Raw genomic sequence first — 20,436 nt, forward strand, 5'->3', positions numbered from 1 at the left:
CAACATTCTAAATTTTACTGTGATAAAAATTTTTGCCCACTTACTGTTTACTTCTGATTAAGAGTGTTGCACTTTTATTTTTTGAAAATTTCAGAAATTGCATTTTAATATCGGTAGAGCAAGAAAGCTAAGATGAAGTTAAACATTTGTAGTCAATCTTATAACATTCTTCACAAGGAATACTATCACAATGGCCTTTACAAATGAAACAAAAGTCAGTTTAAAATAAAGAAATATAAAGCAAAATCATTCAATATATAATAAATTAAGAAACAAACATCAAAGGGTATGCATAAGTATCTTTGTATATAAAAGCAGTCGGGATTGTCCTTCTGTCCCATGTGTGCTACGCAGGCGCGGAGTTTCACACACGCCCTTTTCATTTTGCAATGCACGATGGGATTTGTAGTTTCGTTTTTCCAGGTAAAAGATGATTTTCTACTCCAGACTGTGCGATATCTTCTTCTTCTTTCTTACTATATAAAAGCGGTCGGGATTGTCCTTCCGTCCCGTGAGTGGAAAGCGTAGCGGTATTCCGCTTATCACAGACTTACCACTTGCAACTGCGGTACAAAGCGACATGATGTGAGCAGAGTTCTGGTGCTCCCATCGTTCCCTTGCTTTTGTGCGCGATGCGCTGGAAAAATAGACAAAATTATGTCTCTGGAAATAATTAATGTTGATGGAGTACAAATGCCTCACCGCATAGTAAATATCAGGGGGGTTCAAAAGGGCGACCTCAATATAGAAAAAAAGTTTACATTTCATCACAGAAATAACAGAAAGTATGAGTATTAAAGTAATACCGCTCAAATGCAATATAACCAAATTAATGAGTTTGTATAAAATACCAAATTGATCTACATATTGAATTGCCTTAAGAAGTGGCCAACTTAAAAGTCGGCCGCCTTAAAAAGAGGGTCAGCCTAGTGACAAATAAAAGGCACACTATACACTGTATGTTGTGCTGTCATGTGTGCTTAGAGACTTGGTTGTGTAGTTGCACACTTTCTCACTGTGCTGTACACACAGAGTAAAGCCACAGGCCTCTCCTAAGAGCTTTGTTACATCAGAGAATATCACTCATATAGAGGTAGTCCGCTATTCTCTGCCAGTAGATAGAGTGACTGTGGTGATAGCTGTCTTAGCAAGCACTCGCCCATTGTGAGGTGTATGAGTAACATGGTATGAAGAATGTGGCTCATGTTCCCACAAAGTGTCTTTTTTTTGTGGAAGTTAAGTATCTAGGCAAAAGTTATCAGGGAAGGGTAAGCTGAAAAGGTAGGACCTTGACAGAGTTTGTGTTGTAAAAAGAGAGGAGTTGTTTATGAACAAGAGCACTAGTGAACAGGTACTGTATATTTTAGACTAGATCCAATGTTATGTAGAAAAAAAGTATGCAGTTATGAATACGAGTGGGTTGGCAGGTTTCATAAGAGATATGCTTCATATTGTTTCCACTCCCAGAGGTAGAGAAGTCCCACGTGGCAGCAGCTAAATCTGGATGCACGCACTGCATGGGGGAATGGTTGCTGCTGTAATGGTTGATGATACTATATAAAGGAACCTTAGCAGTCAGCTTCTACGCCAGGTCCGAAGAAGCAAGTCATACCTCACTCTTTCCTTCCATTTTAGTCAATTATCCTCAAACGTGTTTGTGTTAAGGAATAGATGAGAAAAATCAGTTTGGTAGGTTAGTACCACCTGCAGCTGAATTGTACACTTTGTGTGGCATGGGTTAGGATTAGTCCTCCATTCACAAAGGATTTTTGTCATGCTTGCCATCCTGGCATTTTCAGGTGATCAGAGTGTAATGGGTTTGTTCTGATAGCTAGTAACATTAAAAGCGGAACATACCATATTCATTTGTACTACCACCCAAGTGTCGCCTCTACAGCTTCAAACAGGTTTACGCAACCTCCAATAAAATACATGAAATGTGGAAATATAGTATGCCAAACAGAGGATCGGCAAACTGGCAGACACCCTTTACACCCCTAAACACTAAACAATTCAAGCTACAGTAAAGAAATTAGACATTGTGGAATAGGAAAATGGGAATGACTTACTCAGTAACACCTTTCAGGCAATGCCTAGTGTAAATGCTTAATGTACAAATGTGTACAGCCTGCATTAGTAGAGAGCCATGAAATGCTAACACCACAATGCAGAATCACACCTCAGCTCTTAAAATCTATCCTAAAATGAAGCATGATCATCCCATCCATACCGGTAACCTTGTGATTCTTCAAGTTAGTATGCTTTAGAATAGTCAGTGTCACAATCCTGCACTCCACTCAATTCACTCTATTAAATTGTGGAGGAAAGTAAAAAAGAGTAGTTGAGCAGAGTCGCATGAGTGCTAAGATTTCTGTGGTTTTTCCATTCTCACGCGGTTTAATGATGTCTTGTGGGATTGTTGCACAAGATTCCAAGAGCTTGGGAACACTGCCATTTAGCAGGTCTTTGGAATTTTTTACATAGTATGTTGTGCAAGTTGTGGTTTAGAAACAAATAAGGCACGTGTCGGTCGGTGCCTTGACTTGACACAAACATTATTCTAAACTATGAGGGTGTGAATCTGTGTGCCTGCCAGCAGAAGCATTATTTGAAAATGATGCTAAGGAAGTGGGAATTTTCTGCTCTCCTGCTGACCTGAACATATCCTCCCACCATAAAATAAAAAAAAATGAACCGGTCTGTTCAGCTCTGCACTAGGTTTGAAGCCTCTGTTACTTTTGGCTAACCAAAAGCCCCACAGTTTATGTGAAGTCTAGGTTAAGTTTTATTTTAAACTTGGCACATTTTCAGCTAGTTCATTTGTTTTCTGAACCAATTCATTTGAATATAAGGTTGCTTTGGGTCAGAGCCTTTATTGGCAGAACTGAATGCAAAGCAGGAACCCAACTAAGGATGGATTGCCAGCGTGTTAGATGGCAAACTCAGAGAGCCAATTTTGAATACCCTTTAAAGGTTGCCTAAATGATCACTCAAAAGATTTAGAACACCTCAGCTTTTCCAATTTTTCTTCAAATGTAATCAGTTGAAATGCAATGAATGACCAGAAATGGTAAAAAGGTAAGCAGTAAACTGCCGGAGGTTTAAATTTAAAGTTTATGCTAGCAGAATGCTAGATTTCAGAATATTACAAATGGGCCTTCTGCTGGGAACAACTAATAGGTTACAACAATTGCAGCAATTAAAGTAATTTTAAGCCTTACAAGTTGAAGCAAACAATTTGCACAGGTCCCCTAACTTCAGTTGATCACTTAAACTGTCTGTCTTAAAGTAGAGATGGAACAGACTATGTGAAGAAAAAATGGAAAAACTGAGGTGTTCTAAATCTTTTGACTGGTAGTGTACACATTTAAAAAATTTGAAAGATAACTGGAGAAACACAACTTAATTGTTGGAAAAACTCCAGTTTCCATGGACAGTATCTTTGCTGAGATTTCAAAGCAAGACACAGGCAGCAGTTGTAATCACCATGATGTTGTATGTCCCACATAGTATAGGAAATAACAATAAAGTCTCTGCATATTGTTGCAGATTATTATTATCTAAACCTGCCATTTAATACTTTTACCTTGAGGGGGGGTGTAAGACAAAAATTAACTGTAGGTGGCAAGTTATGTAATCATAGGGCACACAAATACTGACAAGTGCTTGTGGAACAGAGCAGAATTGCTAATGAATGTGCCACCATGTCACCTGGTACTGCCACCCCACCCCAGTTTAGAAAATAGCGTTGTGTGTATTAGACTCCTGCTGGTATTCCATCATGTGGAAACACTTTAAAAAAAAATAAACACTCTCATTCTTATTAAAGGAAATTAGCCTGTTATTTTAGTTAAAGCTTTTTTTGTAGTGAGCACCAGTCCAAAATACTTAATCCAATCATTAAATTGTTTCCATATTTTGTTGGAGTGACTTGCTCAGGGTCAAACAAAGAGTATGTAACTGGGGTGATTGCGCCAACATTCTCATTTAATGAGATGGGCACCAGGGTGCACTGCTTTGTTTACAGGAGGGCTGGGTTTTGTCTACATTACTTACAGAAAACTATGTTCAAAAGGTATCCCTGGATGTCAGCTCTCAGTACCTAATGTATGGGAGTTGTTGCAAATATTTAGAATAAATAAATAAACCAACCAGAATTTTTAAGTGGGACCTATTAGCATGGCTAAGGTAAAACATATGCACTGCTCTACCTCTCCACCCCAGGGCATAAAATATGATTTAAAATTATAAGTTAACATCTGTCCCACATCAGGTATTTAAAGCATGTGTAGAAAGCAAGGCTGAAAAAGGCAAAAAAAAAAGAAAATTGTCTTCTGACACTTGCCCTCAATCCCCCAACTATGCACATTCACATCTGGGATGGCAGAAAAAGCAAACATTATCAGGGGGCAGAAAGGACCCTTCATCTTGTACACAGAGGTCAACACATGCAAAGTTTCTGACCATTCTTACACCACCAGGAACAGCTTTGGTTGCCATCTTACAGAAGCTGGAGCATCAGGGATTTGCGTTGTCTAGGGAAAGGTGGTAATTGGTGACCCACTTGTAACTACTGATCATTTTCTGAACAATGTCCCAAAGGGTGCATCATAAGCTCTCTTGTTATGCTACAGGTGGAGCTTAGTGATCCCTATGGTGTTATGTTTGTAATGGCCTTTTCTTTTTTCTTCTTTGTGCTTCATAGCATATACCCAGATACAGCCTCACCAGCTGATCCAGCAACAGCAGCTTCAAAACCAGCAGAAGCAAATCCAGCAGCAGCAGCAGTTTGTGATACAACAGCAGCAGCAGCAACCACAGCAAATTCCACAGCGAACCCAAACAACGCTTCTGCACTCTGCCTCCATCCAGCCTCTAACTCAGGCCCAGCCAGTACAAGCCCTCACTATCCAAGCTCCTCAGGCCTCAACCCAGAGCCAGCAGTGCACTATCCCTGTACTGCCCAAGCCACCTGCCCCACAATCTGCTGCACCCAGCTCACCAGTGGCCATCTTCCATTCTACACTAGGACCTCAAGCTCTCGTCCATAATGGACAAACCTCCACTTTGAGCCAACCTTCTCAGCTAATGCAGCCGAGCCAGCAACCAATGCAAGTGGCAGCTGTCAACCTGCAGATCCAGCCAACTCCACTTGCGGTAAGAAATGATGCAGATATTTTTGCTCACAGGTAGTGTGTCTGGTGGGAAAAGGGATGGAGTAAATGTTGAGCTGTTGAAAAAAAATGTTGAGTTTTTTTTTTTTGCCATAGTGTAAACTCTATACTTGCCTCCATAAAGAATAGAGTGTTGGTCATTACCTATGTGTTATTAAACAGCCTAAGGTGTTTCCTTATGGAATTGCCAATTAATATAATACTTCACTGTTGCAGATGTAGTGCATTACTCATTTGCTGTAGGTGGGTTCAACTTGCATTAACCACTGAACAGGTGCTTCCTTACTCTTATGAAGTAAAATAAACCATGAAGAACTCTCCGTCTTCTTCTAAGGGGTATTCTTCTGATTCCTGATCCCAATCGAGGCTATAGAAGAAGCTGTAGGTAGTGTGATGACAGGCAGCTGTCATTTTGTAAAGCAAACCAAAAATAACAAAATATGGGAGATTAACCAGCTGGAACAACAGAAATGGTGGGGTCTTTTGGCATGGGCAAATTTTACCCCCTTGTCAGCTGTCAGGGGGACCTCTGAAAGCAAGTTTGGGCCATATTTGGAAGCCTCTGCATGTGGGTGGAGATCTGACTGTCAGTTCTACATAACCTAGTAACTTCAAATGTGTTTCATTTATTGCAATGTAGCCCCAAAGGCCATCAGAGGATGGAGAATCCAAGGAGAACGGAATGCCGAGAGAGGAGAAAGAGGGAGCTGACCAGCAACCAGTGTCTGAACCTGCAGAGCAGCACAAGTCCTCTCCAGGTAACTTTCAGACCATTTGGTTGCATCTTTTCACTAACGCTGGTACCCAGTGCCAATTGGTTGGATTAGTGAAGGATTAATTGTTGTTTTAGACATCTTGTAGTATGTTTTATTACTTATGAAGAGCACAACATTGGGTTATTTTTTGCTTGTCTTCTCCAAACAACATATTGTTCAGCAAGGTCTCAGAGAGCAGCGGGAGTATGTTGTTGACCCCTGCTCGCAAGGTGAGAATATCGGAATTGCACAGAGGTAATTGTTGACTGCATATAATCAAAAGCAAAATAAGCTTGTTTAAGTATATTTTTTTTAAAGTTTGCCAGAAATTGAAAGAGTAATATGAGTAAAATGCATGCTGTTTCATGTCTGTTTGCCTCACTTGGCCAACCTTAAATCCAAACGCCAATCTGTTTTCCAAATTATCAAGCAGATTAATCTCTGCCCACAGAACTGTGTAAAAAGGTTTCTCTGGTCTAATTTATTCCTTTACTGTCTTCTTCCACTCCCACAAGTCTGTGATGCCTTCTTTATTGCTGTCAGGTCTGCTTATGTTGTCATCTGTTACACTTGGTAGTTCCCCTAGCTTGTCTGGAGGTACAATATTTCTCAGTGCAGTGGGTGTCTTATTGTGGTGATGAACTCCAGGATATTGTCAACCTGCATTACGTTTTTTTTCCTCACTGCCTGAATCAAGTTTCAGGTGTCAGGTGCTTAGGGTTAGTGGATGACTAAAATTCTTTCTACCTCTTACAAGGAAATTAATTGGGAGGATATTAATTTTGATATTGCTATATACAGTAGTATCAAAAAGTCTTATTATACCAGGGCAGGGTTGCTAAAGGCAAGATTCATTGGTTAGTTGGTATAAAAAGGAAGTCTATACTGAAAAGGTATCCCTCATCCCCAAAGATAGTACAGTGGACCCACCCTTGACTTATGAACTCAATTCGTTCGCGAGGGCTGGTTGTAACTCAAGTTGGTTGTAAGTTAAGACTATTTTTCCCATAAGAAATAATGGAAATACCCATAATGCGCTCTGAACCTCCCACAGCAAAACTTACTTAACCTTTTCATAATAAAAAAGGGTTGTATAATGTGCATAATTTACCAAAACACCAATAATTTTTCTAATGTACTAACCAAAAAGTTATAAAAAGTGCCTAGGCTACCAGAAACAACAATTTCATACTGTACTCACCATTTAATTTGACATCTTTGGGCTGCAGGAAGGGAGGAGGAGGAGAATGAAACGGAAGGTGGTTATTGTTTAGAAGGAGCCTCCTTATGCAAATCTTTTCTTTGTAAAATTGTCGAGATGGTGGATTTCGACATGCTATACATATTAGCGAGATCGGTCACATGAACACCACTCTCATATTTCCGCACAATTTCCTTCTTTGTTTCGATTGTGATTGCTGTTTCTCAAGTTAATAATGACAGTAGTCGAGCACTCCGTTCAAAGCTGGTCGTGTTATGAACTGCTGTAATAATACACTACAAAGCCAGCCAGTGCCGACTCAGCCTGAAGACATCATCATGTGCCGCACCAGCCCGCTAGCTAACATCCCTTAACAATCGCTTTCTTTACCTTCGTTACCTACTCTTCCTTCCTTAGCAATTATGCGTCTTGCTTGCCATGGTCTTAGTGAATTATATATATAGATAAATCACTGCACTGACCAAAATTGTGTCCACAAACACAAGTATCTGGGCTCCGACTGACGCTTACAAACACTCTCGGCTGTTTGTTTACAATCGCACAAGCAGATACACGTGACCGCATTCGGGTCATAACGCAAGATAATGGTCGCAAATCAAAACAAAAATTTTGGTCGTAAATCAAGTTGTTCGCATGTCAGGCTGGTCGTATATCAAGGGTCCACTGTACTTAAGTTGTCAATTTACTTTGCCTGATTGTATTAGCAAGCAACAAATATTTTTTAAAAATAATATTGCTTTTTCCACTGTGGACAAAGTAAAAGACACATGAAGAACAGAATTCATATACCCACAGCAGTCTCCCAATCCCATAGGCCATTTTTAGATTTATGTATTTTACAAATTGAGAGCATTGTGACTGAGATGTTCTTTCAGTGTGGACAAGAAACATCTGCATAAAGTGAGAAAATCAAGATTAATGGAGAGGCAAACGTATTGTGTTGAGTCAGTCAAACTGAGAAAAGCCTCAAACACCATTGTGTATTGATGGTAAAGTTAGTTGAAAGATATATATATTTTTTTTTATATATTTTTTATGATACTAATGAGGAAGTAATCTGTTATGGTCTCACCTTATTATCAGTGTTGTTTCTTTACCAGCTATTGTAACTAAACATAGTCATTAGAGCAAAAGAAAATGGTTGAAGAAAACTGCACATTCAGCCCAAAACAGCTTGGCACAGTAACATGTCTTCTACATGTAAAGTTCTCTGTGTAAAGAAATAATTTCAAAGTTTAGATGACATTCTCAAACCTGTTTAATCTAATTTAGGACTATAAGGGTTTGAAACAATCATCACAGTGAAAGGCATGGCCTAACCTGGACAGGGTGCCCATCCATTGCTGAGCCTACACATACACACACACACACACACACACACACACACACACACACACACACACACACACACACAAACAAACTGGCTCAATCTACGGTTAACGTAACATCCACATCTTTTGGGAAGTGAGAGGAAAGCTAGATTACCTGGAGAAAAACTCATATAGACAAAGATGGCATTGATGCTGGATCCATGCCAACCCAATTTTCTAACACTTGTTCAAAATTTACTTTTAAGCAGGCTTCACTGGTGCCACCACATTCATGGCAAAACATTTATTTCAAAGTATCCCCTGGAAGCTGCCTTGCCTATTCTCATAATCCATTCAAATAATTCCAGTCTTAACTATCATTTGCTTAAAATGAAAAGATTTTGGTTTTCAGAATTTCCCAAAACTTCATTTCATACAATATGTTGTATAGCTCTTCTCTGGACTTTTTCTAGTGCTGTTATCCCTATGCAATAAGAAGACTAGACATTTATGGAGTATTCCACATTTCAGAAATACATTGTAAAGGTAAACCATGGTGCACTTCTGGTGAAAAGTTTTAAAACACCTTCAAATTTTATCAATTGAAATGCAAGGGATGACCTAAAATGAGGGAAAAGGTAAGCAGTAAACTGCCAGAGGTTTTGATTTAAAGTTTAGGTTAGCATAAACAGAAAAAATCAAATCTCAGAATATTGAGATACAAATGGGCCTTCTTCAGGGAACAACTAATAGGTTACAATGTACAGATGTTCTACAGCAGTTAAAGTTGAAGCAAACAATTTGCACAGGTATCTCAACTTTTGTTGATTACTTAAAACCCCTCTGTCTATCTTAAAGCAGAGTTGGAATATACTGTGTTACTATAACTTCTCTGTGATGGGCTGGCGCTCTACCCGGGATTTGTTTCCTGCTTTGTGCCCTATGTTGGCTGGAATTGGCTCCAGCAGACCCCCGTGACCCTGTAGTTAGGATATAGTGGGTTGGATAATGGATGGATGAGTGGACTATACCCTCTAAAGTACCACTAGGACAATATTACACTGTAGAAAGTGATAATGGCAAGAAAACAACAATTAACAAATGTAATGAGACAGCATTTGAAGTATAGACCTTTCATTTAGAGAAATTGTAAAAAAAAAAAAAAAAAATTAAAAAGTCCAAGTGTCAGTGAGTACAGTGTCCTACACAATCCAAAGGCAATTGGAAACTGGAAGAAACTCTGATAGGAAGAGATCTGGCCAACCTAAAGTCATAACCCAATCAGAAGACATGTTTCAGGGGGTCAGCTGCTTGCTTGATAGACACCTCACAGCACAACAGCTTCAAGCACAGCTTTAACAGTGCAGGTTGAAAAAAACAAGTCTCAGTTTCTACCGTGAAGAGGAGACTTTGTGCTGCAGGTTTGACAGGGTGAGTGAGAGTAAGAAAACCATTCCTTAAAAGACAAAATAGGGCCTTGAAATACAGGCTGTGGACTATTGCAGACTGGAAGAAAGTCTTATGGACCGATGAATCAATATTTGAAATCTTCAGTTCATCACATAGTGTTTTTTATGCTGTCATGTTGGTGAAAAAATTGTTCCTCAGTGTGTGACATGAAGGAGAAAGTGTGATGGTCTAGGGTTCTTTTGGAGACAGAGTTGGTGACTTGTACAGAGAGACTGGCATTCTGAATCAAAAGGGTCACTGCAGTTTGGCTTTTATATCAGTAAAAGGTAGTTACTTTGATGAATCAAAAATTTCAATCAAACTTTACACACTTAATGATTGCTTGACTTATTTTTTTATTTGCCATTGTTTATGTGTTCTATGCCTTTATTTCATGACATATTAAGACATTAAACTGCACACATTTCCATAAAAACTGAAAAAGCTGACGTGTTTCTACTTTTGACCAGTAGTGTATATTTGACTTGAACACATGCTATGTGGATATTACATAAGTCAGTATCCTGTTTGCGTGAATCTTTTCTCTGCACTGTCAACTAATGAACAATTATAAATCTACTAGGAATTCCGATATGCAAGTTGGGATTCCAGGGAGAGGAGCCCACCTGGCAGCACTAGATGCTGTGCAAGAGGCAAACAAAGACACAGCACCAGTCCATCCCAAGACAAATGCGCACTCACACCTACATTCATACTGGTCCAATTGTAAAGATGCCTTTTAACCTGTATACACATCTTTGGGGATGTGGGAGCAAAACTGGATGACCTAAAGAAACCTGCAGACTTGCCCAAACCTAGGAAAATGTACAAAATCCACACAAATGGCCCTGGAATACAAATACAATACATGGAGCAGCAGTGCTTATCACTGCCACAATGTCATTCCACCATATATAGTGCTTTATAAATATACAGTATACATAATTACATGCATCCATCCACTACCTGCTCCCATTTAATCAGAAGGAGGGGAATGACCCCATCCTGAAGCAAGGTTGGAATAAAGCCAGGATAAAACACCAGTCCATTATATGGTACACTCACAAATACACCCATTCTCACTCACATTGGGCCAGTTTAATTTCACCAGTCTACATAGCATTCACATATTTAGGATGTCCGGGAAATACTGCAGTAACTGTGGATAAAACTCGTATAGATACGGGGTGAACCTGCAAACATCCTAGAGATGGAGACTCAAATCCTGGCCCAATTATAGACTCCTTGGAGTTGGCACATTCTTACAATTCCAAACAGGTTTTCTTCAGTTTCTCCAACTGACCTGGTGACTTTAAATTGGCCAAGTACAACTGAATATCAAATCTTTGCACTGCAATGGATTAGTGTCTAATCTAGTGCTGGTTCCCACCTTGCATCTAGTACAGTACAGAAGAGGCTGGAGAACATTGATGTCCTGTATTGCAATAAGCAGGCAAAACAGGAGCTGAAGACAACCCCAATCACAAAGCACACTTGCTTGTATCCACGTGTTCATTCAGGCCCTGTTTAGAATTGCCAGTTAACCTAACATGCATGCCTTATGGTGTATTCAGTAACCATAGTCCTTAGATGAAGCCACACAGAAAAAGAGAGAATGGCAAACTTTGCAGTTTTTTGTATCAAACCAGTTTTGCTCACTATACCCTGAATCCCTACCAGTTAAACTTTTGCAAGGCGAAGAAGCAAAAGTTTTTCAAAAATCAAGGAGTGTAAAATCACTGTAGGATTGCTATCAAATGTTTTGCTTGCTTCCTTGTAATGTTCCTGTAAAATTAGTTAAATCGGATCACCCCTGTTGCAGCCTGCATAGTCAGTTTCCACACTGGGAATGGTTAGCTACATCTCCCTCTCCCTCTTCTTTTACATTTGCTTGAAGTATTTTACAAAGTTGTAATGTTAAGCAAAACTGGCTTGTAGTTTTCAAGGGTGCTGGCCGAGTCTCCTCCTTTTTTTTATATAACCATATATACTGTATATAAAGCTTAGTCTCTGGTCACTTTGAATTTCCCAGGTTTGTAATTACCTAAGAAGAAACATGTTCAAGATTTCACACGCTTAAGTATTCCTAAATAGCTCTGTCATATGCTTATTATACTGCAGATTTTTCATATCCTTAATCTTCCACATTTGTTGTGAGGGAATGAGAACTCTGGCAACAAGGTTTGCTTAGTCTTTGTAAAAAGGTGCACCTATTTTAATTTAAAATGTATATGTATTTAAATTTTATAACAACACAGTATATCCATCCATTTTCTGGCCTGTTTACCTGGTTTAGATTCAGTAGGAACTGGCACCTGTCTCACAACAATGGAGGAAAGGTAGAAAACAGCCCTGAATGAAATGTTGAACATTGTAGATTACATTCATTCACACTGATGCATTGTGGCTCATTAGCTCATTAGCCTAACCTGCAAGTCTTTTGGATTTTTGTGGAAAGTTAGACAACCTGGAGAAAACTGATCACATACACAGAGAGGATTTATAAACTTTCCTCAGGCAGTGCTTTCATCTAGGATTGGGAACACTGACACAACAGTGCTAAACACTACCACAGTACTGTCCAGCATAGTGATAACTAAAAACAATATTGTAACTCATTTGCAAAATAACAAATACACTCATCATGATAAGATGTTGTCATATTTTTAAGTGAATCATCCATTCCGCAACCGTTCTAAACCAGTTTTCCTAAGCAGGGTCACACAATCAATGTCTAATTATTATTGGGTACATAACATAACGGGACATTAAAGTATCTCACCAATTCAACTCCAATTGAATCTCTATAATGCTTTTTATCATCAAAGCAGCTCCGACTCATGGACATGATAAAATTGCTGCAGAGTGTTATTGTTGACCGTGATGATGATGATGATGCAGTGCTTTTATGCACAGAAGAGCACAAGCTACGCCTTTCATTGACCTACTCACAGAGCTTTGAGCCTTGGCCTGCACCCCCATCTTCTGAACGGCTGCCAGACAGCTGACAAAAAAGGCTTCTCTGTTCTCATCTCCCTTCAAGCGGAAGGGCAAATCTGTCATCGTCCAGGGCCTATTGTCCTATTCGTTCCCTGATAAGTCCATGACAGCATTGACTCCAATTAGGCAAATGGATTATAGGGCTTCTACCGTTGATGTAGCAGGGAAAGAAGCAAGGTGAATACCTTAGCTTTTGTGGACGGTGTTTTTCTGCCTTGTAGGATGTATGGTAGTCTGGTAGGCTCATTCATGTCTGCTTTAGAACTTGTAAAATGAGCATGTGTGCTCCTAAAATGTTTGCTGTGTATTTTCAAATGCAGGTTAAGGCAGAGTGTGGGAGGGGTTGTGAGATTGTTTCTTCCTGCCCCACCCTTTGATTTTCCCACCAAAACCTATTCTGTTCTCTAGGAATGCTGAACTAAGGCAGGAAGTGTTTGTTTACCTTGAAATTAATTTTAATTCTTAACAATTCACTAAAGAGCTGCAGAAATGTTACATCTTTTTCCCTGGTGCCAAAAGTACATGTTTTATTTCTGCATTCTGCATGTATTGCACAAGGCAGTGCTAGCAGAGATTCTGCTCAGTCTCAAAAGACATTTTTTTTTTTTTTGCATGCTCAGGATGATGCCAGCCTTCAGCTCTAGTCGGAGTTCTGAAGCAAATGAGAGAATAACTGCTGACAGTTGTGAGCTGGCTGCTCCAGTTCCCCATGGTGACCCCACTAGACTTCTGCCAATTAAAATGAATTACATAAACAATGCACTGGCTGACCCCAGCTCCTTAATCCTCCCTTAATCCACATAAAGCCTCTTTTACCACATTTAGCTGCAGGGTCCCTAGAAGGTTTACTAGTTTACAATCTCGGCGCCCTGAGGTGAAAGCTTTAAAATATGGTAAATCCCCCTCTGCCACACAGTTCCTTTCTCTTACTTTTAATCAGCTCTTTGGCACTGTCCAATGAGATCTTTCTTCTCTAGTATAGACAAGACATGTAAAATCCTTTCTGCCTATGAGAAGTTTTTTAGATGTAAAACATTTTGTGACTTAAACACATGATGTTGGTGCAGCATATTATAACTCTTAGAAGAGTAATTCAATGACTAAAGGGAACAAACAAAGATACATAGATTAAATAAACCTCAGGAACAAAAACTCTGAGGGATGACACTTGGTAATTTATAAATTAGCGCACCTTTGTTTAGAGTATTATTATGGCACTTGCCTAAGAGTGAGAAAAATTAAGCTCTGCCAATACTGGCATTTTCTTGATATTACAAAAATGTTTGTGGTGGTATGGGTGAGGTAATTACATTAGTGTTCTAATATATTCCTTTTATAGCAAAAAATTTGCACTTCTCCACTCAAACTGTTAAGAATACCTGTGTTGTATGTTTTCCCTCTTTATATATCCATTATGTTGGGAGGTACTGTTCATCTATTTTCTGAGTTTATTAGTTCTAATAAAGAGTTAACCAGGATCTATTCCAGTATCACTGAGAATAAAGCAAGGTTTGAACAAAAACAGGACAATTTTCCTAACATGCATCACTTTTGAATGGGAGGTGAAACTGTTCATACGTCTGGCCGTATTAAAAGCCTGAAACACTCTTTCATGAAAAAAAATAGAGTTGGAAATTTCTGCAGTAAATACACCTGAGGTGCAGGACTCTCTACGCTTCTTTTCAGTTATGTTTTTTTTAAAGATGTTGTATTTTTGTTTCATGTTCAACAGTGAATATTTCTTACTTTTACGTATAAAAAGAACAATAACAAGTTACCAGCAGAACCCACACTACCTCTTGTTCTGTTCACATTATTATCCGACACTTTGTTTATCCATTTCAACTTGGCTATATTTTTTTGCTTGACTTAGTAATGCTCCATTCGATCTGCCACTTACCCAAATGGGACAATTTTCACTAAAAAAGACTCAACTGGTGATTACTAAAGTTTACAGTAATTTAGTTGTTGTGCTACTTTATGCAAGGTATTATGGTAGTTGAGCTAGCGCACATCACTTTTTGCTATGAACTTCCTGTAACAGACTTTACCAGAGAGAAAGGAGATTAGAATGTTAGTTTTTACATTAAAGAAAGTGGAGTAATAAACTGAGAAAAACAAATTGTAGGAGTTGTCCTATGCAGTTAGACAAATGGCAAGAAAAGCTACTTTGATGAATTGAGACCTTTTAATTTTGTCCTTTAATTAAAACATACACTACTTGTACAGCAGATGACATTTTCAATTAGATAAAGGAAAGGTAAAGAAGAATTTGAAATTGCTGCTTAGTAAACAATCAGCTTGTTAGTTTAACAACAAAATTGGTCTATTTTACTTGTAAACTTGGTAAGCATGTTAGCCTTTTATCTGCTTGATAAACATCTTATGAACACATAGTAGATTTTTGACTTTTATTTATGTTTGTATTGTGTTTATTATTTGCTTGTGTGTGTCATACAGTATATACTGTGGAAAATAACGGGGGCCATACTGCTCCCCGAACCCAGACCACACAAGTGAAAAAACAGGACACTTTTTATACCTTTTTAGCATACAATGCACAAATCACCAACAGATAAGCTCAGTCCCTTCTCTCGCTTTTCTGCCGGCGCCACTCCTCTCTCAGCAAGCATTGTCCTCGACCTCCAGACTCTGGCTCCTTGAACGATGTGACACGGCCTCTTTTATAGTGCACCCGGAAGTGCTCCAGGTACTCTCCGATTTTCATTTGGCAGCACTTCCGGGTGTGATGGAAGTGCTGCAGTCCAGGGGTGTGTAACTGTCAAGGCTCCCCCTGACGGTGGCCACAGGCCCCAGCAGGGTTGAGCTTCCAAGCCCGTGGCCCCGATGCAATCCAGGGGGGTTGCCCTCTCATGTTTTGGGGGAGGTATTGCTGTGGATATGTCCTCTCACCCGGTCCTTTCATCAGAAGGGCATCCCGATACACAGTATATATAAGTTTTGGTAAGAAAAAAGTATATAATTGAAATGGTAATCCATATTTATAAATTACACCTCAAGAATTAGGAATGACTAGCAGGTATACTGGAAAAACAAACCAAAAAAAACTATAACTATAGCAAATATGTATTTTAACAGTAGAAATGCTTAGTGAAATTAATATCTAAAAATTATTACAACCTGTAAGCGCATGTGTGTTTACATTTAAGTACTGTTCAACTGCTAGTATCAGTTAATTGAATCAACGTGTGAGAATGTGTATATATTTTTTCAGAGAAACTGTGAAAACTATATATTTTTTTAATTAAGCTTTAGGTAAGATAAGTAACATTACAGAAGAAATTAAACAACATGACAGCTTATAATTATAAGAAGCATTTTATTTTCTTGAATACAATGTGTATTATGGATAAATATTTTCTCTATATATTGGATAATGTAGGTATTGTAAGGGAATTTTATTTTAGTATGTTTATGGTCACTGAACAATAAGACTACAGAATTTAATTTTATTAAAAAATGAATAGGCAACGCTTGTGGTATATAGTTTGATTATACAAATACTTAGGTTAACAATTTTATATAAAACACAAGGCCTCTCTGTGTCTAGTTATGTATGAGCACAATGTAAAAAGATTTTTAAAGAGATAAAGAAGAAAAAAAGTAATGGAATCGGCCAATCCAGTAACATATCAATGATTGGTATTAGCCCCGAAAAACATGATTGAGGAATCTCTAGACTGTTTAACAAATGATGAGACAAATGTTTTATTAGGTATATTTAAAAAAAAAAAAAATTCCTCAAACAACATATGCAGCACAGGCAGGTGTTTTTTTTTTTGCCTTTTCTGTTATAATGATTTCTTTCAGACATCTGCATTGTGCAAGGGAGAGATTTCTGATTCTACTAGCTTTTGCTAGATGTCTGTTTGGAGGTGTATCATATTTCTTACAATGAACATTTCCTTCTCAAACCCCTCTTTAGTGGACTTTTGTAATTGAAGTGAGCAGAAGTGCTATGTGCTAACAAATATATATGTGATGGTTTATTAGTATTAAGGAAACTGTAGCTTGAAAATATTCTCAAACAGGGTATTACACAATTCTCATATCCTATCTTGGCAGAATCATAAATAAAACAGCCCTGGCTAGGATGCCAGTATATTGTAGGCAGGGCCAACTCAAAAGATACCCACGCTGGACCAATTTAGAGTCCCCAATTAACCAGCTATGCACATCTTTAACTGGTGGGAGAAAACCAGCATTCTCACAGAAAAATACACACACCATACACCCTAAAGTCTTGATACTAAATTTGAATGTGCATTGTAGATCCATGAAGCAGCTGTATTAACCACTATGCCACCATGCCACCTAACTTGATAAAGATATGTATATTAAATAAAGCCAAAATCCCTTTAAATTGTTTTAAAAATTACTTATGACCATTTCAGTTTACCAGATACACTATTGGTTGGCACATGGTGATGGAAATTAGGAATTGCTTCTACTAAAACAAGATAAAGCTCATGACTGCAAATTAATCTGCATGCATCAGAGTCAGGGACCATTTGACTTTGGCCAACTTTCTTGTTTTCTGTCTTTGATTACAGCCCACCTCTTATCTGGGAATTATTGCCTTTTATATACCTGATTGCTAAAGCATTAGCCATACTTGGGCTAATGTCACGTTTTCCACTAATTAGTGCAGCATTTTGATGGGAATGGTTCAGAACTTCTTTGACCTCTGTAATGGATTAAGCCAATTTCCAAAATGAAGGGATATATATAAATATACTGCTCATCTACTTACAAGACAGTGATTTAAAAAAAAATCTTCATTACAAGACTGTAGTGGCATCAAACTTGATTTGTAATGATTTTTATTTTTGTCACCTTTCAGTGACATGAAGCAATTGCCTTCAACATCTTCAGTTAAAGTCATTAATACGCTTTTAAAATCATACAGATAATTTTCTTGGGTAAAATTCACTTTCTACTGTAATCTTTACTAATTATCGTTTAACCCCATAAAATTAGGTTGAATTTAATCTCTAGACTAAAAACACATTTCTGATTTATTTTTTACATCTAATTATTTATCTGAAAGTCAAACTTACATTTGAATGAGTTCCATATCCAATCACTGCATTTGTACATGCATACAGTTAGTGCTATAAATGTACAAACTAATGAGGGTTTAGACACATTACATGATTATTCCAGTTGCACACCATAGTTATATATATATATATATTCACATGTAAAAATGCACAAGGAAAAAAAAAGTACATTTTCTTACCCTTTTCATTTTTCAGCAATACTGTATATGTGATCCCTAGAATCCCTTTTCAGCCATGCCAGTGGATGCTTCTTGTGTTTTATTTCTCTAACGTGTACACAAACATCCTGTGAAATTGAAATGAAGCATGACATCTGACTGGTGCTCCAGATTTCTGAATTTTGTTTATTTTTTAGCAACACCCAAATAAAAATGTGCAACTCATTTTCAATTTGAGAATCAAATTGAACTTATCTTTTTGCTGCTTAAGGAGGAGAGAAAAAGAAATACACTCTTTGCCTAAGAAGCTGGGTTTGAGTCATATAAAATTGGCAGTTAAACCACAGCTGTATTCCTTTTTCTTCTTGCATAACCAAGTCAAATATGAGTAGATTTTTCTTTTTCGTTATTTTGAAATGGTGGCGCACCTAATGGCAGTTATTTGCTCTGCTGCCCAATAGCCTCAAATTCTCAAGATTTAATCCCAACCTGGGCATTGCCATTGTAGCCTAAATGCCTAAATTGTCCCCATCTGAGTGATCTGGTATCCTATCAGTGGTCGGTTCTTACCTTGCACCCAGTGCTGTGAGGACATGCTCTGACTCTCTGCAACCCAGAAAAATAGTAAATAGATTTGGGTAATTTTGAAATGCCTTGGTGTTTAACCTCTTGCTTACTAATGATCAAAAAAAAAAAAGTGTAAATAGTACTTTGAAATAGTTGCTCACTTCTGTCTGCACTCTGCTAATAGTTGCTTTCTAAATAAAAGTAAAAGAAGCATGCCTTAAAAAAAGCGAATTATAAAAATAAAAAAAGTATATATTACATCAGCCTACTAAATGTAGAATGTATTCAGAAAAGTGTGACATTATCAAATGAAGTGTTTAATTAAAAGCAGTAACCCATACTGTTACTGAAATACTAAACGTATAGTAATTGCTTGATCATTACCAAGCATTGGCTTAAATAACCAAGATATTTCAAGAAAACTGTCATTCTTGTTAAAAGGAAATTAAAACCCTTTTGGGAATTTTTGGATTGACACAGTAAAAGGAACAAACAGTTAAACAGATGAATTATTTAATTGAAATGGAAGTTCAATTTGAAAAATTAATTTGCTGGAATGAAAGCCTGCTGCCATTGCAGTCCTGTGGGGCCAGGACTGAGCACTCTTGGTTTAGTGAGATTGCAACATTGTTATACTCTGTGTTTACTCTGAAACCAAAAAAAGGAGCAAAGTATATTGAAAAGCAGTGCTGTCTAATCACATGAGGACAATATTGATTATTGATGTTGCAAAGAGAACCTTAAATAAGATGAGACAAATTTTCTATTAGGTATATTAAAAAAAATGTCTCAAACAACATATGCAGCACAGGCAAGTGTTTTTTTGGCTTTTCTGCTATAATGATATCTTTCAGACATCTGCATTGTGCAAGGGAGAGATTTCTGATTCTACTAGCTTTTGCTAGATGTGTTTGGAGGTGTATCATATTTCTTACAATGAACATTTCCTTCTCAACCCCTCTTTAGTGGACTTTTGTAATTGAAGTGAGCAGAAGTGCTATGTGCTAACAAATATATATGTGATGGTTTATTAGTATTAAGGAAACTGTAGATTGATAATATTCTCAAACAGGGTATTATACAATTCTCATATCCTATCTTGGCAGAATCATACATAAAACAGGAAGCAGCCCTGGCTATCAAAAGATACCCACGCTGGACCAATTTAGAGCCCCCAATTAACCAGCTATGCACATCTTTATCTGGTGGGAGGAAACCAGCATTCTCACAGAAAAATACACACACCATACACCCTAAAGTCTTGATACTAAATTTGAATGTGCATTGTAGATCCATGAAGCAGCTGTATTAACCACTATGCTGCCATGCCACCTAACTTGATAAAGATATGCATGTTAAATTAAGCCAAACGTGCCCAGCTAATCTGGACATCTGTACGACTAGCATTCACGAGGCAAGGAAATTTAATCAAAATGAATTAGGATGAGGTCCATCAACTGCAAATTTTTATTTAATCAGGGCAAACTACAAACCATTTCAAGGACAAGTTTGCTGTAAATGTTTAACAGGAAGACTATACTGCTACAAGAACTGGCTGGAATGTCTCTGCCATGCAATTAACTACAAACATTTTTAAAACAAAGTCCAGATAGATGGTGTTAATTTCAGGATAATATATTAAAGATGTCCAAGAAAAAGAAAGTGAAATATATTTACCTGGATAATCTGTTCAGCAAGGACATTTTTTTTATTATTT

The 20,436-nt window shown here is 37.8% G+C and overlaps 1 protein-coding gene across 4 annotated transcripts in view; it reads left to right on the top strand.

Annotated features, from left to right (window-relative positions):
* Positions 1-20,436, top strand: part of LOC120530905 (polyhomeotic-like protein 2) — a 113,698-nt gene that overhangs the window by 73,984 nt on the left and 19,278 nt on the right. For all 4 annotated transcript variants that reach the window (XM_039755692.1, XM_039755693.1, XM_039755694.1 and 1 more), the window contains 2 exons: positions 4,706-5,157; positions 5,815-5,932. In XM_039755692.1, coding sequence (XP_039611626.1) covers positions 4,706-5,157; positions 5,815-5,932 — 570 coding nt within the window. The remainder of the gene's footprint in view (positions 1-4,705; positions 5,158-5,814; positions 5,933-20,436) is intronic.

The sequence above is a fragment of the Polypterus senegalus genome, chromosome 6, assembly GCF_016835505.1.
Source record: "Polypterus senegalus isolate Bchr_013 chromosome 6, ASM1683550v1, whole genome shotgun sequence".
NCBI lineage: Eukaryota > Metazoa > Chordata > Cladistia > Polypteriformes > Polypteridae > Polypterus > Polypterus senegalus.